General features: G+C 41.6%; 1 protein-coding gene across 5 annotated transcripts in view; it reads right to left on the bottom strand.

Annotated features, from left to right (window-relative positions):
• Positions 1-22014, bottom strand: part of DOCK5 (dedicator of cytokinesis 5) — a 215058-nt gene that overhangs the window by 44007 nt on the left and 149037 nt on the right. For 4 of the 5 annotated variants that reach the window (XM_087437329.1, XM_087437330.1, XM_087437327.1 and 1 more), the window contains 10 exons: positions 18929-19075; positions 13275-13373; positions 9823-9917; positions 8478-8556; positions 7030-7130; positions 4794-4852; positions 4292-4446; positions 3412-3497; positions 1096-1255; positions 285-325 (listed from right to left, as the gene is read on the bottom strand). In XM_087437329.1, coding sequence (XP_087293455.1) covers positions 285-325; positions 1096-1255; positions 3412-3497; positions 4292-4446; positions 4794-4852; positions 7030-7130; positions 8478-8556; positions 9823-9917; positions 13275-13373; positions 18929-19075 — 1022 coding nt within the window. The remainder of the gene's footprint in view (positions 1-284; positions 326-1095; positions 1256-3411; positions 3498-4291; positions 4447-4793; positions 4853-7029; positions 7131-8477; positions 8557-9822; positions 9918-13274; positions 13374-18928; positions 19076-22014) is intronic. The other variant, XM_004433572.3, reaches the window with a different exon arrangement.

Below are 22014 nucleotides of genomic sequence, written 5' to 3'. Positions count from 1 at the left end.
CTTGACAGAAGGTGAGTTTTCAGGCCTCTCCCCTGTGCAGCCCTTCCTGATGGCCCTGGCCAGTCTTCTGTCCTTCCTTTGAATGCTGACAGGAGCCTCCCCATACACGCCCTCGTATTGTACTTCCTTGTGCATCTGTCTAAAGACTTTACCCTTTTAGGGGGAAGCGAGCATATCACATACTTTTTGGTGTCTCTCAAAGCATCGTGCATGGTGTTGGGGCTTAGTATTTGTTTACTGAAGAAGTAAATAATAAAGCCACAACATAAAGAGCTTCAGCTTACCTTATGTATATGTCCTCTCTCTTCTTTTCTTTATAAAAATTCTACAAAAAAATAAGTCATAAAATACCAACATAAATCAAGAGTTATTGACTAGTTTGCCATGAAAATGGCCAAATAACTACTTTTGCTTTTCAACGGTGTCGCTTTTCCAAAGAGCTTATTATGTCCCTTTAATGAATACCCCCTCAAGGAAAGGAAGTGACAGTTTATAAAGAAGATATGTTGAAGAATTTTTTTAGGACCATGCTTCTAAGTGAGTAGAGAGTTGCTCATACTCAAGTCACCTGATACTCTGTTTTTTCAGGGGGTCAGGGGTGGTAGGTTCTTGGTTTACAGTGAGCAGAGGAATGCATAGTAGCCTAAACCTCTGAGGTCTGTGGTCCAAGTTGCATATGTCTAGGGAAACGCAAGACAAAGAGTTCTAGCTCCATGAGGATTTTGGGCACTAATGCTCTACTCATGGTATACGGTGTTTCTCACAGGTTTGTCTGTGCACAGTAATTCCAACAATAAAGCAACCACATACAAACAAGACAGAGAAACAGGCTGAGGATGGCCTTCAGAAAGAGAGTTAAGAGCTTATTTTGCATTTTCCATCCCTGTTTCCAAATTTATCCTCAAGGTCTGTGGTTGCTGGTATCTGTAAGTGCAAAGCTGAGTCAGCCATTCCAATCAGACTGAGCAGGACACAGACTCCATAAAGGTCGCCCCAGGGTATCTTGGTGTCTGTGAGCTCCACCTAGAGCTGAGCTGTGGGGTGCAGGGGGGCCCTGGCAGTGTCCTCTCACCATCCCAGGGGCTTGGCACATACCAGCACATTAACGGTGCAGCTCATGCGGTTTTCCTTGCTCTCGTCATGCATGATGATGGTTCTGTAGTCCAAGAGATTCTCTAAGAGGCTGCTGACCAGGAGCGCGAATACCTCTCCAGAGCTGGAGAGGTATTTATGTTTCCGGCAATGTTCTAGGAGCCTGCAGGGGTGGAGGCAGAGACAGACGCCCATGTCCCACCCTGTCATTCCAGCACCGCTTATGAGTACTGTCCAAGGTCCTACCAGCAGGTGGTGCCAGACCAGGGGACACACCTTCATGTAACACAGTCCTGCTAGGGGCCTTCACTCACGCTGCTCCTCGTTACTCCCGTTTCACATTTTCTTTAGGGCTTTAGCCCCAGTTCCACCACCCGCTAGAATCCCAGCCCACCCTGCTCTTCTCTGCATTTCTATTTGTATTTTGTTTTTGTTTTTTGTCAATACCACAGAAACGAGAACCTTTGCCCAAAAGGTTTGCGTATGCTATCTGATCACTCCACTAAAGCGGAAAGAGACCATCTTTTTTATGTCTTTATTCTCCCTAAAGCCTAGCACTTCAGGGCATCTTGTGGGCATTCTGGAAAGCCAGGGATCAGTGCCCAGCCTAGAGGAACCTATGATGCTGGCACACATCCAGATATGCACCTCTTCAGATAAAAGTGTTAATTTCAGGAAAAAAATGCAGAGTTGTAAATAAGTAGACTGAGACTAAACTTTTATTCTAAATCCTCTCCCTTTGGACCCAAATAGAGCAAATTAGAAGAAATCTGGGGGAACAAGAGAAAAAAACGAGAAAGAAATAGGTTCAAAGAATTAGTCCAGACTCTAGGATTATTCCTGGGCACTGGAGATTTGTGGTCATATTTTTCTGAGTTAGTGATCCAGGAAAAATGAAGAAAACAAAATAAAATCTTTACATAAAAAATCAGCTGTAGGATTAAAAAAAATGAGTAGTTTATCATTTGCAAATATTGTGTGTGTGTTGGTATGTGTGCATAATTTCTCCATTTAATACCTGTATGAGATCAGAATTGCAAAAGCTATAAATTGGGAGGTTTGAAGCTCACACAGGGAGACCTAATGAACACAAGATAAAAAGATCAACAAGCGGTCTTATCCATTAAAAACAAAATAAGAAAGACTTCTGGTTCTTTACAATACAGATGAGGCATCAATACAGTTCTATTTCTGAGTATCCAGAGTGCTGGTTGCTTAAAACAAACCTTTGAAAAAAAGAAAAAATTGGGGAGTCCCTGTCCTCAAGCACAGTCTAGTGCACACCACTCCCACGCAACAGGTAGATAACAAAGCGGCCTTAGCACATACCCAGTTACCCGGTGACACAGTTGGTCAATGTCATAAACATTCAGAGAACACAAGGTATGAATAGTCTAGAGTGGTTACAACCCTGGATGACAGGAGGATTTGAAAATAATAGTAACAAGCACAAACCCCAGAGCAGCCGACATTTACTCAGCATGAACTTGTAACAGACACTGTGTTAACACCTCATCTCATTTAATCTTCACCACGATACCAAAATATAGATTCTATTATCGTACATGAAAAACATGAGGTGTTGGATAGGTTAAACCACTTGTCCAAAGTCAATCTCCTAGGATGTGGAGAAAACAGGATTTGAAGCACAATTTCTCTCTAACTCCAACATCCAAGTGTTTTAAACCACTTTTTATATTTTAATTCCATATGTGCAAAGAAGAATCAGGAGGGCCATGGGTGATGGGGAAGGTCTGCGGGGTGGGGCGGGTGGGGAGTAGAGGTGATATGTGAGCACGGAGAGAGAATGAACGTGTTGGACTGGGACAGGGGCGGTGGGACAGGGCAGTGAAAAAACCAACCTGGCAGGAGATGTAACTGGCGTTCTGACAGGTCCTTAGAGTGCATGAGGTAGTTTTAAATGTAAAGTGGACCTCGAAATGCTTTTTCCCTTCTCCTTTAAATTGTTGCTTTGAAGCCATAATTAGAGGTGCTATCACTTTTGATGAAGTTCAGCAATGCAAACACTAGGCAAAATGCCCCTGCTCTGTGCCTCTCCCCCTCTCCTCCATCTGCTCTGCCCTCTCTGCTCTCGAGGGCCGGGCTGGACAGAAAAACATGGACATTTGACTCACATCAGATAAACAAATGTCAGCAGCGGATGGTGTGAACTCCATTAACCCCACCAAGGACCATTTGTGGTGGTGACCCGGATGATTCTGGGGCTACTCGCTTAGTCTGGAAGTGCAGCAGAAGCCTGGGTTTCTCCATCACTAAATGATGCAATCAAATTGAGGTTTTTGTTTCTGAAATACTCACAGTTTTTCCAGAAGGACCTTGTATTGTTCATCTCCTCTGCCCCCTTCTACTTCTTGGTCCAGCTTTGTGATCAACTCATTCTCAAACTGAAAACAAAGGCAGAATTTCACAGGAGAAAACCATATCCTTATAAGAAGACAAGACAGACACTGGGCCAACCTTTCTAGATTTGGCCCACCCCCTTCTGGAACTGTGGAAAGTTTCTAACTTATATAGGGGAAGATCACACTTACTTGTGCACCAAGGCCCTACTGAAACGTTCTAAACCAGGCTCATGTTACTTTGTCCTTTGCTTTATATTTGCAGGGAAAAATAATTACGCAAAATATTATTTTCCTGTTACAACTATGAATATAAAAATAGCTTAATAATTCTAATTTTTCTATTTTATTTTTGTTTCTTGTCTAAGTATTGGCAATGGGATTGCTTTTGCAGAGTTTCATAACTGCAAAATCTTCCTTTCAACACTACTGTACTGTCTAGATAAGAAAATAGAAGGATAGATAAGACCTCTCAGGCACAATGAGGTCTCAAAACTCGACACCTCTGCATGCTCCCTTCAGCTGTACCACAACAGATGGGTTTTTCCTTTAACCCACTGCATTATTCTCTCAGTTACACTGCAACAGAGAGGATTAAAAAGCATGATGTCAAATTTTAACTATCCAGCAATACAGTGCTGCTTTAGGAAACACACGTAGCAAAAAGAGCATTTCTGGGCTGTGGGTTGGAATATCTGACTCTATCTCTAATTGCTTTACAAAATGAATTATAAAGAGAAGTTTCTGGATCAATTTTGATTTGTATTATTCAGGCTACTGCTTCTCTATATAGAAAGAAAATAAGAGTTGACTATATGTGCATTAGTGCCACTCCTTACCATATGGAAATTGCCATTTCCACTGAAATTGAACTCACACTGCATCATATCAAAGAAAATGGGGATGGTGGCTTTCCGGAGCTCTACTTCAGGGGTCAATGTGACTTCCAGAATGGGACCCACCATGGATGGGATAAATTTGATTTTGTGGGGACCTGAAATGAAAGTAAGTGAGGATATTAAAAAATAATTTCACTGGAAGTAAAGTGTTACAATCTTCCTCCACAGGGCCCATAAGAAAAGGAAAAGTTTATGTGGGTAAATCAACTCGATTCAGAAGTGAGTGACTAAATATTGTATTTGGATAACATGTCTCATAAGAGACAGTTTATTGTCAATGTCCCAGTTAAGACGAGGGTGTGAAACCCACAACTCAACTTCCACTTCCACAGACACAGATAAATACATCTCAGGGTTATTGGAATTAAAATGAAAGTGAATTCACCGTGGGATGTCATCACACAGGAGTGGTGTGTGGGCCTGCTCAAGGCTGTGCACTCACCCAGGTTATACCACATGTCCCGGATTCTAAAGCCGATTTCCTTTCTCATGTCCCCGTATCTAAGAAGAAGATCAGAAACCAAGAGGAGGATTCGCAGTGGAAACAAGTACATATAACAAAATGATGAGGGGAATAAAAAGAGCCTGTGTTCCTGTAGGTCAAATTTAAGGCAGGTTTTGAGGCAAGGTCCCTGTAAGAGATATGGTCGATACCTAAACACGAGCAAATGCTGAAAATAACTGAGAAGACAAGACTGAAAAACTTCTTGAAGGGAGAAGAGAGAGAAACACTCTGGTTGCCTTGGGGGCGAAAGAAAAAGCTCCCTGTTTGTATGTATAAAGTACAGATATGCATCTAGTACATAAACAGATACGTGGTATATCTGTGGTATTAACATTTCACGGGGGGAAGTGTGATTAGGAAAACCATTTCTAGAAAGGTTGCTTATAGGAGTCGATAATAAAAAAAACAGAGAAACACTGATCCAGGCAGTGGTTCCTAGGCAGAGGTGAATCAGAACCACACGAAACCTTGTATAGAACACACAACCCTGGGGCCACCCTCACGACACACCATATCAGAGGCTGGGGGCTTGGAAAATGGAAACGGGCGGTCAGGAGTAGACACTGCAAAAGTTCCCACGACCCATCCTACAGCCTCGGCTCTACACTCTCTACTCAGGCCACTACTGCCCCAAACGTTTTTTTCAAATTGTTCTTTTGGACATGCCTTTAGAAGCTAGCATAAAAATCATATTTAAAAATTTCTTACTTTTCAACAAAATACCTAACCTAATTTTATTATTAATATTAGATAAGCATATATGGTTAAGGTCTGGCACCTAATAGACAGTAAATGGTAGCTATTCCTATTGTTTATTTATTTATTTTTTTGTGAGGAAGGTTGGCCTTGAGCTAACATCTGCCAATCCTCCTCTTTTTGCTGAGGAAGACTGGCCCTGGGCTAACATCCGTGCCCATCTTCCTCCACTTTATATGGGACGCCGCCACAGCATGGCTTGACAAGCGGTGCGTCAGTGCGCACCTGGGATCCGAACTGGCGAACACCGGGTTGCCGCAGCAACGTGTGCGCACTTAACCGCTTGCGCCACTGGGTCGGCCCCCCTATTGTTTATTAATACTATTGTTGATGTTTCTACTAAAAATAAGAGAAATGTTGAAAAAAAATTCATTCACATTTCTATAACCTTAATATAAATGTTTTTATTTCCCAAGGTTTATCTTTGCCTATATGCCAATATATTTTTACACGGATTATACTTACAGTCACACTTCCCTTTGACCAAAACCAGAATCATTAATCCTAACTAGACACTTTATTATCAGAGCTGGTGTCAACTAACTTCACTTATGGTTGTTCAACCAAAATCAAATCAATCCTTGAAAGAAATCATGTCATTTATGATATTCTAAAGAATGAGATCAAAGCATCCATTTGAAAAATCAATTCTCTCTTAATCGCCCCACAGAGAAATCAGGAAAACAGGTTTTACTTTTATCTTTGAGAGCACAATCACTAAATCTCAATCTCTTCACGACCAATCTCAGTGTGTTAGGGAGAAACCAGAGGTAGAGGGATGCTAAATAGTTTGCCTAGAATCCCAGACATCCTGGCAAGGGGACAGAAATGAAATTTCACAGCCTTTAAATGATCAATTTCTCAAGTTCTTTTTAACCGCACAGCCTTGGAGTCTCAGGCTCTCAGTGAACTCTGAAACAGACCTGAGATGAGAGCAATGAAAAGCTTCCCTAAACCTCTCACCACTCTTGCACATAAGTCCATTTGGAATTCCTGCCAGGAACCTGGAGGGCATTTGTGGGTGATGTGTTAGTCTTGGCTTCTCTGCTGGAGTGACTGAGAGGCAGAGCAACAGTGCCAAAGCAGTGTCCTGTGTGAAGCCTGAGTGAGAAAGAGGCACTGTGCCTGCAATGTGGATGAGCTTCCAGCAGACGGGCAGCTGTTCTTGGAGAGCACTGGCTGGCCTCGGTGCCTCTCCATGTATGGATTCTATAAAGAGAATGCAATGGTGATGGGTAAAGAATGTGGATGTGTATCTGGTGAAATCTGAGATCTATTAAATAATTACTTTAAGATCTATCTCACTAACAACATGGGTAGCCATTGGAAGTAATTTCTGTGATACTAAGAATCCTGCTCTGAATAGAAACAGAAGACGCACCTTCCCAATCTTAAGCAAATTTAAGAGGGCACTTACTTTTTTACAATTTTGCTGCGCTTGGCTTGTGAGAAGGTTTCAAGCTGAAGGGACTCATGGGTGAGAAATGCTACTGCCAAATGAAAGTAATTGTTCCAGAGCTGTTCAAAATTAATTATGTGGGTGAAAAGAAATGGAAAAAAACATTAATAAGGGTCATAATAAAACAGCGCCACATGGTAGAAAGTCACTCGCCAGGGATTCGAGAAAAAAAATACCAAAATAAAATTCACAAGACGTTTTCTTCTTTCTTCTCTTTCAATTATTCAGCCCTGAAAGTTTTAACACTTAATATTAATATTAAGCTTTTTAAAAAAATACGAACTATTATATTTTCTTTAATCCTGGGATAAAGGAAAACTGCTGCCAAGGGCCCCTATTTATAGTAAGTAGCTTGGCAATAGGTATCGCAAGCCCTACAATTCTGCCAAACTTTTGAACTAGTTTAAACTAGTTTAGGACTTCATTCTGGCAAAATAATCATGAGTATTTAAGAATATTTAAAACAAAGAAGGCCCCCACAGTGTTATTTAACATAACAGAAAATGGAAACAACCTAAACGTTCATAAGAATTTGGTTAAATAAATCATGGCCCTGCCATACCATGGGCTATATTCAGCCATTAAAAATATTGTGAAAATATTTAACATCATTGGAAAGATCATAGAAAAAGTAAATAGATTAATAGGTTACCAACGAATGGCACAGCTAGATTCCACTTTGGCATATATATATATAAATAAGTACCTATACACATATACATATACATACACATGTGTATGTATATGCATGTATGTATATAGACTCTCCTCTACCTATGACTCTCCACTTTTAAAGTTCCACAGATACGAACAAAGGCACATGACACAGTAAAGCACATTGCTAAGAAAATGCACACTGGAATATAAGCACTCTGAGAGCAGGGACCTTGGCTGCCTTCCTCAGGGCCTAGAATAGTCCTATCCATGTAAACACTCTAATGTTTGTTGGGTGAATGAATGAATGAAGACAGAGCTAGTGGTCACCTGTTTTGCTATCACTTTGGACTTTCAAACAAGCATGTACACAAACCACTCCTTAGAAACTAAGTCATTTGCAGGTAGAGGAACACCTGCGTGCCCTTCTGCAAGCACGTGTGGGTATGTGTATTTGTGTTATGTTACTAGAAGGTAGGGCTATTTGTCTTTCAATTTTCTTCTTTTTGCTTAGTTATATTTTCTACTATTACTTTTTTTACGTGTATTACTTTTACAGAAAGAAAAAAAACCTTATTTTATTGTGTTTGAAGGACAGAGTGACAAGAATATGTGCTTTAGGAGAGGAGAAAAGACAAGAAAACTTTGTTCACTTGAAAATGATGAAATCTGAGGTGATGTTTTCCAAAATGAAATAGTTCTCTTGCTTTGGCTGAGAATTCAAGGAACTCCTAGGTGAGCTGCACGCTTACCTGAAGTTCAAAGCTTGCCTGATCCATGAAGAACCTTGTGAGAACCTCAGCAAACTGATTTATGGCCCGGAGGAAAACCCTGGGGGAGGAAGACATGGATGAAGAAGGCAACTTTATGCTCTTCGAAACACTTCCCGATCTTGTTAAAAACCAAAGCCAACCACACCGAGACCTGGAAACATAAGAACTTCGGATGGACCAAGGTCTTCAGAGACCAATCACAGAGCACAGTCTGCAGAGAAGGACACGGACGGTCAGTTTCCGAACTGACGACAAGCACCACTCGGGCCTGCACTGCGGTTTAGCCAGCTGAGGGTAGAGCCGAGCCGATAGGCCAGCTCCCCGAGCCTCAGCTCGGGGCTCTTTGCACTCAATCATGATGCTTCTGTTCTCAAGTCTAGGATTTCTGAAACCATTTTTTTCTCTAATCTGTACATAGTTGGGAATGGGAAGGGTTTTCTACTCAGGTATCAGGATCATGTAGAGTTAACAATAATGCTTGTAATAATGATTTACTTTATTTAGCTCTTTAAAAAATTCTGAAGCTTTTTTAATATAGTGCACGTATTCAGTTCACTTCACCTCCATTCTACAAGTATTTGTGTGGGCCAGCAACTACAAAGCACTGACTTAGGCTTTGCCTTGAAAGAGACGGTTCCCGGTCTTAAGAAGTTTACAACTTGGTGGTGGTCATTTGCAACCTGTAAATCATGACACAACAAAGAATAGGGAAAATTCTGTGAGGGGGCATCAAAGAGGTATGGGAAATTAAAGCAAGAGAAGACGACATCCAGGCCAAAAAGGCTTCCCTGGAGATGGCATTTGAGAAGGACCTTAAGGAATGGGTGGCACGTTGACGGCCAGAGATGCTGGGGACGACACTGCACGTGGAAGCAGCAGCAGGACGGAAAGCACAGAACACCTTCAGGGACTGAGAAGAGGCCAGTTTGGTTGGAGCGCAGGTTGTCTATAGAGGGAAACAGTGGAAGAAAAGGCTAGAAAAGGTGGGGGGGTGAGGCTGCAGAGGCCCTGAATGTCAGGATGACGAAGGCTAGATGGAGCCCCTGAAAGATGCCGTGTAGAGCTGATGCTGACGATTAACAGGAGAGCAATGAGGAGACTACTGCAGAGTGAAGAGAGCAGAGGGCCCGAGTCGGAGCAACTGCAGCTGCCCAGGTGAAATCAAGAACAGGAGCACATAAACCGGGATCACTGAAGCGGGAAGAGCCTTCACTTACAGGCTTGAGGCTTAGAGATTTAGCAGCACTTCACAAAGGCCAGATAGCTAGTTATCAGACCCAAGTATTCAGTCAAAAGCCTCAGGCCCTGCCATGGGCAGTCTTACCTGCTCTGCATCATATTCATGACCATCCAGTCTTTGGCGTAGACATTCTTTCCAATCAGATCCTTAAACATGATAAAAGTTTCCATGAGGAAGTCCTGCAGAGAACAAAGGAGGAACGGCTGGGGAAAACTGGGTTACATTTCATAAGGCTTTCCCCCAGCCTGTGGACAGGAGGGACCACTACCTCAGAACAAGACGTCCCCAGTCCCATAGCCTGTCTTCTTAAGAAGGTTTTTAGGGATAACAAAGCATTCTCATATGATTTGACGTTTACATCATATAATCTGATCAGGAGGACAAGGATGAAAAAATTGTCCACATTTTACAAATGACAAAACTGAGGCTGTGAAAACCTAAATGACTTGTTTAAGGTCACAGAAACTAGGAGGCAGGAGAGCTGGGAAGAGAACTTGGGGTTCTGGACCCTGGTTTAGAGCCCTAACGTCTGTAGTCTTCTGCTGCCAAGTGTTGTCTGAATAGATCTACTGCACTTAAAACGAATTCACCAATAATTGTGAGAAAACTGATACTTCTAAAGATTTTATTTATTTATTTTTTCCCCCCAAAGCCCCAGTAGATAGTTGTATGTCATAGCTGCACATCCCTCTAGTTGCTGTATGTGGGACTTGGCCTCAGGATGGACGGAGAAGTGGTGCCTCGGTGCGCGCCCGGGATCCGAACCCAGGCCACCAGCATCGGAGCGCGCACACTTAACCACCAAGCTACGGGGCCAGCCCAGAGAAAACTGATACTTCTAATAACTCTGAGTCTATTTCTCCTTTATTATGGTTAGAACAGAACAAAAATGCTATAAATAAGAAGCAAAGTCATCATTCTCCCTATTCTAGGAATGTTACCATGTGTAGCCTGGGAGAAGGGTCCTAAATGCTCCCTAAAAAGAGATTATAGCAGTGGATCGTGATGACTGTAACAGCTAATAATGAGAGCACACAGAGCACAGTATCGGAAAAACAGCTATTCGACTCAGAAGGGGGCTAGGAGCAAAAGTAACTCAGAAATAGAACAATCAGACTAAAACCCAGAGCTAAAAAGTTTTGAAAGGTCTTTTATTTATTAGTTAGTTAAATTTAGACATTTTCCACTTGGATTCCTGAAATGAAAATCCAGTCCAATTCCTCTGGCACTAAACCACCAGTTCCATCGCGTGAATTACATCATGCAGCAGAAAGAACACGGTAGTTGGGGGGCAGGAGGCCTGGGTTCTATTTCTAACACTATTCCTCAGAGACACGGGTCAAGTCGGTTAACTTCCTGTACTTCAGACGCCAAACAGCAAAGGAATGGGGGCAATTCTGGCTCTGAGGTCGGCTACCCTTGACTCCTCCTCCTGGTTCAATGGGGAGTCAAACTTTCCTATCCTCAATTCTGAAATCACAGGCATATTCCACGAGTTCCTAAGTTTTTCATATACATTTTAAGTGCAGTCACCAATTTATTAACTATTCTACTAACTTTTTCTCTCAAATCAACGAGAATTCATGGTTTGTGAAGCAAGGATTAAATTTAGATGCTAGTTATTGCCTTCTGAGGCTGACTCTACATTCAACTCTTGGTAATCTAAGTTAACTATACATAGTAAGGGCATAATAAAGGCACAGATAATCCCAGGCCTCATTTTATCGCCCACTTTCCCAAGTCTTTCAGGTGATGGGTTCAGGAAGCACCACGACAGCAGAAAGGACAGTGTACGGAAGTCAAAGGGCCACTGTGCCCTGGAGTTCTGCCACTGATGGCCACAGTGCCCTCATGGGGATAACAATCCTCTTTTAATTAGATAACATAAAGGGAAGAGCTCACCACTGTTCTGGAAAACAGGAGCTAAACTTGTTTCTTCTTACTTAATGGAGCCAAACTCTCAAGAGTTTGAATTCAGTATAACTTACTCTACTTGCTTACTGAAGCAAATTTCCAAAAAAGTCACTAAACTATTTTTATATTAATTTTATCTTACATTATAGTATAATTATTATTAAATATATTTAATAATTTAAATATAATTAAAATTATTATAATAAATAGCTAGTCTTCATAGGCATTAACTACATGCCAAGCACAAAGCTAGGCATTTTCCATGCGTCAAGTCAATTAACACTCACTCACACTAACCCTCAAGGTGGGTACTGTCTTACCGATGAGGAAACTGAGGTTTAGTGAAGTGAAATAGCTTGCCCAAAATTTCATAGAGGGAAGTGGAACAGCCAGAATCCAAACCCAGATCTGGGTGTTCTAAAGCTTATGCTCTTAAACTCACCACAGTACCGGCCTATGGAGGAGAAACACTGCTACCCTCGGCTTCCACCCCCCGCTCCCCTCCTCGCTTCCTGATTCTCCTGCACCTGTCTCTGCGGGCACACCTACATTTGCTATGGGTTCCTGTGCCGTGCTACCTGCCAGAGCAGGGCCTAAGTGGAGGCCCCATAAGCCTCTGGATTAAGCCACAGGGTCCAGCACAGCATTTTGAGAGTTCATCACTGGACCTACTACTATTAACACTAATAATAAACAGTACTTTATCTCTGGTTCCCTGGGTGTTTTTCCATCATGTGGATCTCACAGAAAGGAGGGCGACTGGCAGGGAAGGAGCTGGGTATCCTTGGCCGTACTGGCCACATACTATTGGTATAATACAGGCAAAAAGTAGAAAATCCAGAGCATCAAGAAGACTGGAATACGCATGGGTGATGGGAAGTTATTCAGAGCAAAGACTGGTGCCATGAGACATCAGATCGCTAATCCAGCTCCACGTCCAGCCCATAGCTTCGCAGGATAAGATGATACCTTCAGGGACATTTTAAAAGCCACTAACAATTCCCTAAACGGAAAGATCCTGGAGAAGTAGCCAGGAGCCTAAGTTAGCTCTTAGGCAATCTTTGATTGTACACCAAATAGTAACTATGAGAACAATTTTCTTGTTTAAAACAAAAGAGAATGGAGTATTTTCAACTGAAGATAACTTACAAATACTATAAGGGGCAAGTATTACCTCTTCTTGTTTCCCTTTCCAGGGAATACTGAAAATGATGACATCAACCACATCTCAGAAGACTACGCACACCTCTGCCTCCTAAAATCCTTGCCATGGCATGAGTAACTACTGTCCCTGAAAGTGTGTTCCTGAAAATGAGACACTATCTTCCTCTGAGAGTAAAAAAGGTCTCCCAAATGTTCCTAAATAAGAGCTCTCTCTAAATCCAGGAGACTTAGAGGGCTAACTGGAGACCTCTTGGTATATGTATTTTACTCTTCTTCAAATCCTATCACAGAGAGAAAGTAAGAATCAACCCTTTCCTCTTCATGATCACTGTGGACAGCCACACACCACTGGAGGTGGATGGGGAGAGAACTGTGGACTCAGGATGCTCGGTTTTGGTTATTTTTTTGCTGAATATAAAAATTCTTAAGGTTACCAAGACCCAATGAAGACAACTTACGATGATATCTTGTCTGGTTTTGAACGTGCTGATATAGTGGGTGTAGTGGCTGTCATCCATTTGCCGCAGGATGGCGATCATGCAAGCAACAAAACTCCCCTGGAAGGAGAAAGAAAACACAAATCCAGGACTCCTGAGACACCAACTGCCAAAACAAGATTCAGTCGCAGGTACTTTGGTCTCCCCTACCCAGTTACCTAAGCAGGGACCCTACCAAACTGGAAACATGTTGCATTCCAAAGGTTCAAAGGGCGCCCGCTTTGCTGTTTCTGCTTAAAAGACCTCCTTTCAGGTTTGAGTTAAGGAATGTGGAGGGTTTTACTCATGCCATTAACAGCTATGATCTGTGGAATCCTGTAGGTCAAGGGACACTGACTCCAAGATCTCAGCTAGACTACTAGTTAAGATATAACTTGTGGACTTTGAGTTTCTTGTTGAGACAGAGCTGTAGTGTGGAAGTCCACGGAGAAATGTCTGAAATATTCAGATCCTTTAAACAAATCTGAGTTTGGAGGAATGCAAAGAGGAGAAAGAAAGGTAGCAAAACAGAGTGGAGGAGCAGAGAATGGGATAGGAACACTTCAAGGTCATTTCTCCAACTCTAGAATCCTTCAGCCAGGTGTTCCCAGCATGTTATGCATGTGTAATTGTGGCCCTGCTTTGAAGAAACGGATTGAATAATTAGATGATTAACACCATTTCTATTTTTGAGGTCAGGAATTATATATTCAATGTCCAACCATATTTGAATCACAGACTTAATTTTCTAGCCATAGGGCAAATATCTAGGGATAATATCCTCCTGCATTCATATAGTTATGAAAACAACACAAAGTTAAATGAATTTGGCACAGGGGAGATTAATATACAGCTGTTCTTGGGATAACGGAATGACTTCCTAAACACAAAAACAATGAAAGACTATCCACATACACCTCTCTCTGAATGAATGTCTGTCTTAGTCTCTTTTGTTTAAAAAAGTTTATTTTTCTAATTATAAATCAAGGTAAATTTATTATACTAAGGCTTTTGATATATTTGGCCAAACTAGCATAGAGCTTGCATTCCCATCAGTATTTAACACTATTTGTTTCTCCAGGCCTTTGCCTATTCTGGCTTTTGGAGTTTAATTTCATTTTTGGTTAATTTGTATTTGCTTTGTTCTGGGTTACACATTCTGTCCATATGTTTGCTGGCCATTTATTTTTCTCATTTTGCTGTTTAATCATATTCTTTGCCCATTTTTTTTTTTTTTTTTTAAAGATTTTATTTATTCATTTTTTTCCCCCCAAAGCCCCAGTAGATAGTTGCATGTCATAGGTTCACATCCTTCCAGTTGCTGCACGTGGGACTCGGCCTCGCGTTGGACAGAGAAGTGGTGCCTCGGGGCGCGCCCGGGATCCGAACCCGGGCCGCCAGCATCAGAGCGCGCGCACTTAACCGCTAAGCCACGGAGCCGGCCCGCCCATTTTTTTAATTAAAAAAAAATTCTTTCAGTGGTTTGTAACAGCTCTTTGTATATTAAGCCTATTAGCCACTTGTGACATATTTTACAAATAATTTTTACAGTTTTGTGCTTGACATTTAATTTTGCTTATATATATATTTTCACATGTAGGGGTTTAACTAAAATCAATTTTCTTTTATAGTATCCTTTCAATTTTTAAAAATTCATCAATCAATCCCTTTTCTCTTAAAGATAGGTATATATTCATTCATATTTTCTTCCAGCTGCCTTATGCTTTAATATTTTTGAATTGAACCCTTCGTTTCATCTGAAATTTATTTTGTAGGTATAGCATGAAATAAAACTCAAATTTTTCCATGTTATTCATATATTTTCCAAATAACATTTATTAAAAATCTTCACTTTCCCTATTGAAATGTAACAAAATTTTCATATAATCTAAAGTCTCCTTTTAAATTCTCTTGTTCTGTTCTGTTGATATATGTACTCTATGCATGAGTCCAACACTCTTTGAATTATGGTAGCATTACAATGTTTTCACATCTGACGGCAGGTCATCCATTATTACTTCTGTTTGGCTATTCATTTGTGTGTATCTTGTATTTAATTTTACTCTCATATTTTTTGTGACTAAATTAAACGGAATTTTTCTTTTACAATCTCTAAATAGCTACTGTTGTTATATAGAAAGTCTATCGAATACTGTTTGTTTATTTTGAAACAGGTTAGTCTCATAAACTGTTCATTAGTTTTATTAAAATTTCAGTTAACTCTCTTGAGTTTCTTAGATACGGTACTCATTTCAGCTAAAAGTAATGACAATTATGATAATTATTTTTTCCATTTTCAATATTTATACTTAGTGTATTTTTTTTGTCTTAATACATTGCCTAGAATTCATAGAAAAATGCTAGACAGTGTTGAGATTTAACATCTTGATTCTTCCCTTTATGACCATCAAGTAATATGTTGTCTGGTGATTGCATGTTAAAAAAGTATCCTCCCATTCTTAATTTGGAATAGATGTTACATCTATCACATACATTTTGGCATCTATGAAGAGAGTCATAAAGCTTTTTTCTTTTTATTGAATTGATATATTTTATTGGATCCTCTAATATTTATTCTTGAATACCCAAAATAAACCAAATTAAGCCACATATACATACATTGTATTTTTCTCTTTGTGACTGTGTCTTTCTCTCTTTGTACGTCTTTCCCTCACTTTTTTCCTTCTTATGTTTATCTTTCTCAAGCAACCTCACTCTGCTTCTCTTGGTATCTCTATCACTCTGTGTACCTCAGCCATTTCCACCCCCATCATCTATTTTAACAGAAACATGACAGGGATACCGCCACTTTACATTTAAATCCTCACCCTTCTCTTCAAACATACTGAGCCAACGTTCTTGAGTTAGTTTAAACAAGGGAGATAATGGATGATTTCACTACTAAAAAGCTAAATAGATAAATTTAAATTAAGATATATTAAGTATTATTTGTAACCCAATATATCATTTCCCAAACAACACAGTCATCAATCTGCCTTTCTTTATATATTCTGTAAATACACGGCAGAAATCGCTTGGCGATAGCAATTAACGGTACGTCCAATGTCTATACCTTTAATACCACATCTGAATCATTTTATAATACCTTTTGGATCACCTTAAGTTTTAATCTAGCAGAAAAACAATGTTTTACTTGCAGTCATTTCTCTGTGATCTTATTTGGATCTATTTTTTTTTAAAGATTTTATTTATTTATTTATTTTTCCCCCAAAGCCCCAGTAGATAGTTGTATGTCATAGCTGTACATCCTTCTAGTTGCTGTATGTGGGACGCGGCCTCAGCACGGCCGGAGAAGCAGTGCCTCGGTGCGCACCCGGGATCCGAACCCGGGCCGCCAGCAGCGGAGCGCGCGCACTTAACCGCTAAGCCACCAGGCCGGCCCCTTATTTGGATCTATTGTTTCACCCATAAGTGAACCTTATAAGGGGCATCTTAGGGTTTCTGCCCTGGCTATTGCCTCTGCCTGAAAGGCCCTTCCCCGTTCATCCACACGGTCCACTCCCTCACCTTCTTCAAGTCTTTGTCTAAATCTTACCTTCTCAGGAAAGCCATTCTTTTTTGTTTGTGTGTGTGAGGAAGATCAGTCCTGAACTAACATCTGTTGCCAATCCTCCCCTTTTCACCGAGGAAGACTGGCCCTGGGCTAACATCTGTGCCCATCTTCCTCTCCTTTATATGGGACGCCGCCACGGCATGGCCTGACAAGCAGTGCGCTGGTGCGCACCCGGGATCTGAACCTGTGAACCCCAGCTCCACCCAAGTGGAGCACGTGAACTTAATCACTAGGCCACCGGGCCGGCCTCTCAGGAAAGCCATTCTTAGCCACCTTATTTAAATGTGTAAGTCTCCCACCCTAACCTCCCTTATCCTGCTCATTTTTTTCTCCATAGCACTTGCCTCCTTCTAACACTCGGTAGCTTATGTTTTTGTTCTTGTTACTGCTAGAATGTAAGCTTCTCTCAGGGAGTGACTGCTGTCTGTTTTGCTCCCTGACATATCTCCAGCATCTAGCCTAGTGCCTGGCTCACAGTAGTTTCTTAATACATATTTGATGAATAAATAAATGGTTTTTATTTACTACAGCAATTTGGGATAGTTCTTTTCCTATGTCTTCTAAATATAATCTAATCATAGCTTTTACTATCACAAGTAAAAGATGCTTCATTTTAATGATGATGCAACTTGGCCTCTCAACAGTCACCTCTGGTCTCAATCATCCTTCTCATCTGACATCTAAGAAACATAGTAAATGGAGAGTAAGAGGCCAGAGCAACACTGGTATTTCTAAAAGCATGCTAATCACAAGTTCTTTAAAGTTTGTTTTTCCTTTGAACCAAAAGGGATGGATGGTACCACAGGGCACCAACCTACCAGCATGCTAAGCATCAGTGGAACTGTGATGCAGGGGGAGAACCACGTTTATCAGAATGCCTCTCACGACGACTGTACGACAGAGTTGGAAACCTAATCTGGTAAGCTGCCTGGGGATGAAGAAGGTTGACAACGTGCAGACTCTGCAGCCAGGCTGGCTGCCTGGGTCCAAACCCAACTCAACCACCTGGTAGTTGTGTAACATTGGGCAGGTTTCTTAACCTCTCTGTGCACGTTTCCTCATTTGAAAAACGGAGCTAATGAATGAACTACCTAATAGGATTGGTGGGAGCTTTTGATGAGATATAAAGTGCTTAAAATAGTTTCTGGCACAAAAAAATTTTAAAAATCTGGGGCCGGCCTGGTGCTGTAGTGGTTAAGTTTGCATGCTCTGCTTCGGTGGCCTGGGGTTCGCAGGTGTGGATCCAGGGCGCGGACCTACGCACCGCTCATCAAGCCATGCTGTGGCGGTGTCCCACATATAAAGTAGAGAAAGATGGGCGTGGATGTTAGCTCAGGGCTAATCTTCCTCACCAAAAAAAAGTCAGCTAATGACTACCACTATTATCATCACTACAGTTGGAAGTCCTAATACTGTTACTATTATCATTCTAAGGAGAGTGGATCCAGACAGAGCATGCATATACTGAGAATTAGAACTAAATTACTTGAGATAATAGAGGAAATGCTGGATGCAGCCACCAAAACCCCTCATTTTCTGCTCACAAAGGCTCCTATTTTCCTTAAATAAAATATTAAACAAAGACTTAAAGAGTATTAGGTCGAATGGGTACCGAGTTAATCAGTCTACCTCGGATGCCTGCAGGTCTCAGTGGGTCTCTGCTTTAATGTATTATAACAGGCTTTTCTTTAATCTTCGATATGAGCAAAACTCCTCAACGGGTCCACATGCTTTGTATTTACGGGATCCTTAATAACTCTACCCCATTAGCCTCCCCTACTACCCCGTTGGAGTATTTTTCCTCAAGAGAAAATCAGTGTCAGAATCAAGATCTGCTCATAGTTATAACCCAGGGGCATCCATCCGGGGTGGCTGTAAAGTTCTAGACCCCACTCATTTCCCGAGGCAGTGATGCGGCACAGCACACAGGCACAGACTATAACCTGGGATGTGAGGGGCTACGTGAACTTGGTCTCCAGTACTGGCCCCGAGAGCCTCCCAACAGACAGGTGGGACACTGAGAAGCAGTGGTGGCAGCGTGGCACCCCCAAGCAATACTCACGATGTGGGGGGACTGCCGGCTCATCCCAATCACGGTCCGGTTGATCCTCCTCAGCAGCCGTTCCACTATCAGCTGTCTGTGCGTCGCCGTGGGGCCCTGGGGGGAGACACAGGCACTGACACCATCTTCTGTCTCAGCTTCACTTTTCTGAAGGAGACCGTGGACAGGTGAGTTTTCTCTCTACACCTCACTCTGGCTCTTCCCTACAAAGCAATCTCTCATCCAAAAGGGAAAAACGGTTTCACAGAATAACACATAATGTTACTAAGGAATCAGTTGAAAACAGTTATAACATTTAAAAGATGAGTGTGGGGATGCAGGGGGAGAAGGCCTCCCTATCAGCCCAGATCATCCGGGCTCACTGAGAGCTCGCCGTGGCCACGACCCAACACAGTTTTGGGGGACCCCCATTAGGATGAGGTACCCCATCCCAATGCTGAGCAGATCAGGTTGCCCAGGACAGTTAGGTACATGTATGGGAAATAAAAGACAAAATGTAAAGTTCTTGCCACCTTCTGTATTAGAGAAAAAAAACAAACAAGAAATTCAAATCAAGGAGACTGTTATAGACTGAATGTTTGTGTTCAAAACTCGTACGTTGAAGCTCTAACGCCTAGTGTGATGGTATTTGGAGACAGAGACTTTGGGAGGCAATTAGGCCAAGAAGGCAGGGTCCTGGTCTGATGGGATTAGTGTCCTTATAAGAAGAGATACCAGAGAGTTTGCCCTTTCTTTCTCTCCACGGGGAAAGGCCATGTGAGGACACAGAAAGAAGGCGGCCGTCTGCAAACCAGGAGGAGGGTCCTCACCAGGAACCCAACCATGCCAGCACCCGAACCTTGGACTTCCAGCCTCCAGAACTGTGAGAAATAAACGTCTGTTGTTCAGGCCCCCCAGTCTACAGTACTTTGTTTTGGCAGCCCGAGCAGACTAATACAGGGATTTAATATTTTGACTCTGAGCAATTATTTAACTTTGTTGAGCTTCGGTTTTCCCGGCTGCAGAAAATATATAAATAAATAAATAAATTAAAAGCTTCCCTTACAGGAACATAGACAACAGTGATGTAGACAACAGTGCCTCCTAAACGTTTATTCTTTATTTTTCCTTCTTTCCTTTTTTGTGGTTTGATCTTACACCCACTCAGCTCAACATTCAACTTGACTTTTCAAAGCCTTTATCCATTCTTGCTACATGACAGATATTTTGAAACGCCTGCTTAATGCTTCAAATAACTAAATCATTGCTACATGTAGCTTTATTAGAACATCAAGTATTGTTAGCGTCTCCTCTCCCTCCCTCCCTTCTTTCCTTCCTTGCTTTTTATTATTTATTTACTTGCTTCAAAGGATTGATAAAACCTTCCTCTCCTGTTGACGCTGTTTTCACCTCCACTTGTGTAACAATTCCATACTGTAGACCTGACTAGGTATGTAAGGCCTGTGTGGGGCCCTGTGTAGAGGCATGAAAATGCATCAGGCATCCTCTGTGCCCTTAAGAGATTTACACTCCAGCAGGAGAGCTGGGGCATGAATATAAATAATGAAACCCCAAAGATCCCACTAGAAGGTCAGCTCCATGAGGGCAGGGTGTTTGCTTCTCTTGTTCACTGCTGTGTTCTTAGACCTATCACAGTGCCTGGAGCATGGCAGCTGTTAAATTAGTATTTGTGAACTGAATTCATAACTCGAGGTACAAAACGATAAGAGCCTTAAAAGAGATGAGAGGAGAGCATGAAGGTAACTAGATGAGTGGGGATATTGGGCAGGACTGAACCAGGAACAATTTCATGGAGGTGCTTATTGCAGCCGGACTTTGAAAAATGAGGATAATTCAAAGATATAGCTGTGGGAAAAGAGGAGGGAATCCTGGACTATCAAAAAAGGCATAGGAATCCATGTCAATAATTAGAGCCTGGACTTAACTGTGGAGAGGAGAGGATACGGGAAGACACATGGTGTTAGTCTGCACATTCAAAAACGCTTATGACAGGGAAAAAATCAATACCATTATCATCACCACCAAAGATTTACTGAATTTACTACTTTAGCAGAGCTCCAAGATCAATACTTTTGAATGCCTCTGCTCATCAGAGGGAACATTATCAGGAAGACAAAAAAGATATCTTTCAAAAGCCAATTAAATCTCCAAGCACAGGATATACATACATTCATTCAAGTCATTTCCGAAGAGTCTTTCTATGGGTAAGAAGGTGGACAGAGATACTGTATATTAAAAAATAGGATCGGAAGTGGAAGAGATCGAAGAGGTCATCTAGAACAATTTCTACATATTATTGAACGGGAAATTGAGACACCATGAGATTTGCCTAAGGATAAAGAGTTACAGAGTGGTAATATTGGGACTAGAAATGAAATAGCCTGATTCCTATGTTTCAGGTTAACTTTGGATCATATACATATGCTTTCTAGAACACTGGAGCCCTGACTAAACCAAAGTGCCTAGTATATTGTTACAAAATTTATAGGGCTTGGAGCTTCATTTTACTATTTCAATTACTGAGTCATAAGAGTTACTGGTTCTTTTTTTTTGTGAGGAAGCTTGGCCATGAGCTAACATCCATTGCCAATCTTCCTCTTTTTGCTGAGGAATAGTGGCCCTGAGCTAACAGGTGTGCCCATTTTCCTCTATTTTGTATATGGGACACCTCCACAGCATGGCTTGACAAGTGGTGCGTAGGTCCATGTCCGGGATCCGAACCTGTGAACCCTGGGCCACCGAAGAGAAGCGTGTGAACTTAACCACTATGCCACCGGGCTGGTCCCTCATAAGAGTTACTTTTTAAAAATATTATTGTCATTATGATACGATCAGTCACATTTATTTATTTGCTGCAAAGTCCTTGGTTAGGAATCAAATCCCCAATCACAAAATTCCTTGGGAAAATTTATTCCATTTCATAATGTGGTTTCTAGGAACACATTTAAGCAGAAAAAGGGGAATCACCTATAATTAATAAATATCAAATAAATAGTACAAATAGTAAGGTGGGCTACGGGGGCTCAGGGAAGGGAAGAGCCAAAGGGGGGAGTAGGTAGAGAAAGCAGTGGTGTCTTCCTGTACTT

This window comes from Ceratotherium simum, chromosome 12, assembly GCF_057802395.1.
Source record: "Ceratotherium simum simum isolate JZ-2026a chromosome 12, ASM5780239v1, whole genome shotgun sequence".
Lineage (NCBI taxonomy): Eukaryota > Metazoa > Chordata > Mammalia > Perissodactyla > Rhinocerotidae > Ceratotherium > Ceratotherium simum.
The sequence above is the reverse complement of the archived record's forward strand: the minus strand, read 5'-3'. Positions and strand labels throughout refer to the sequence as shown.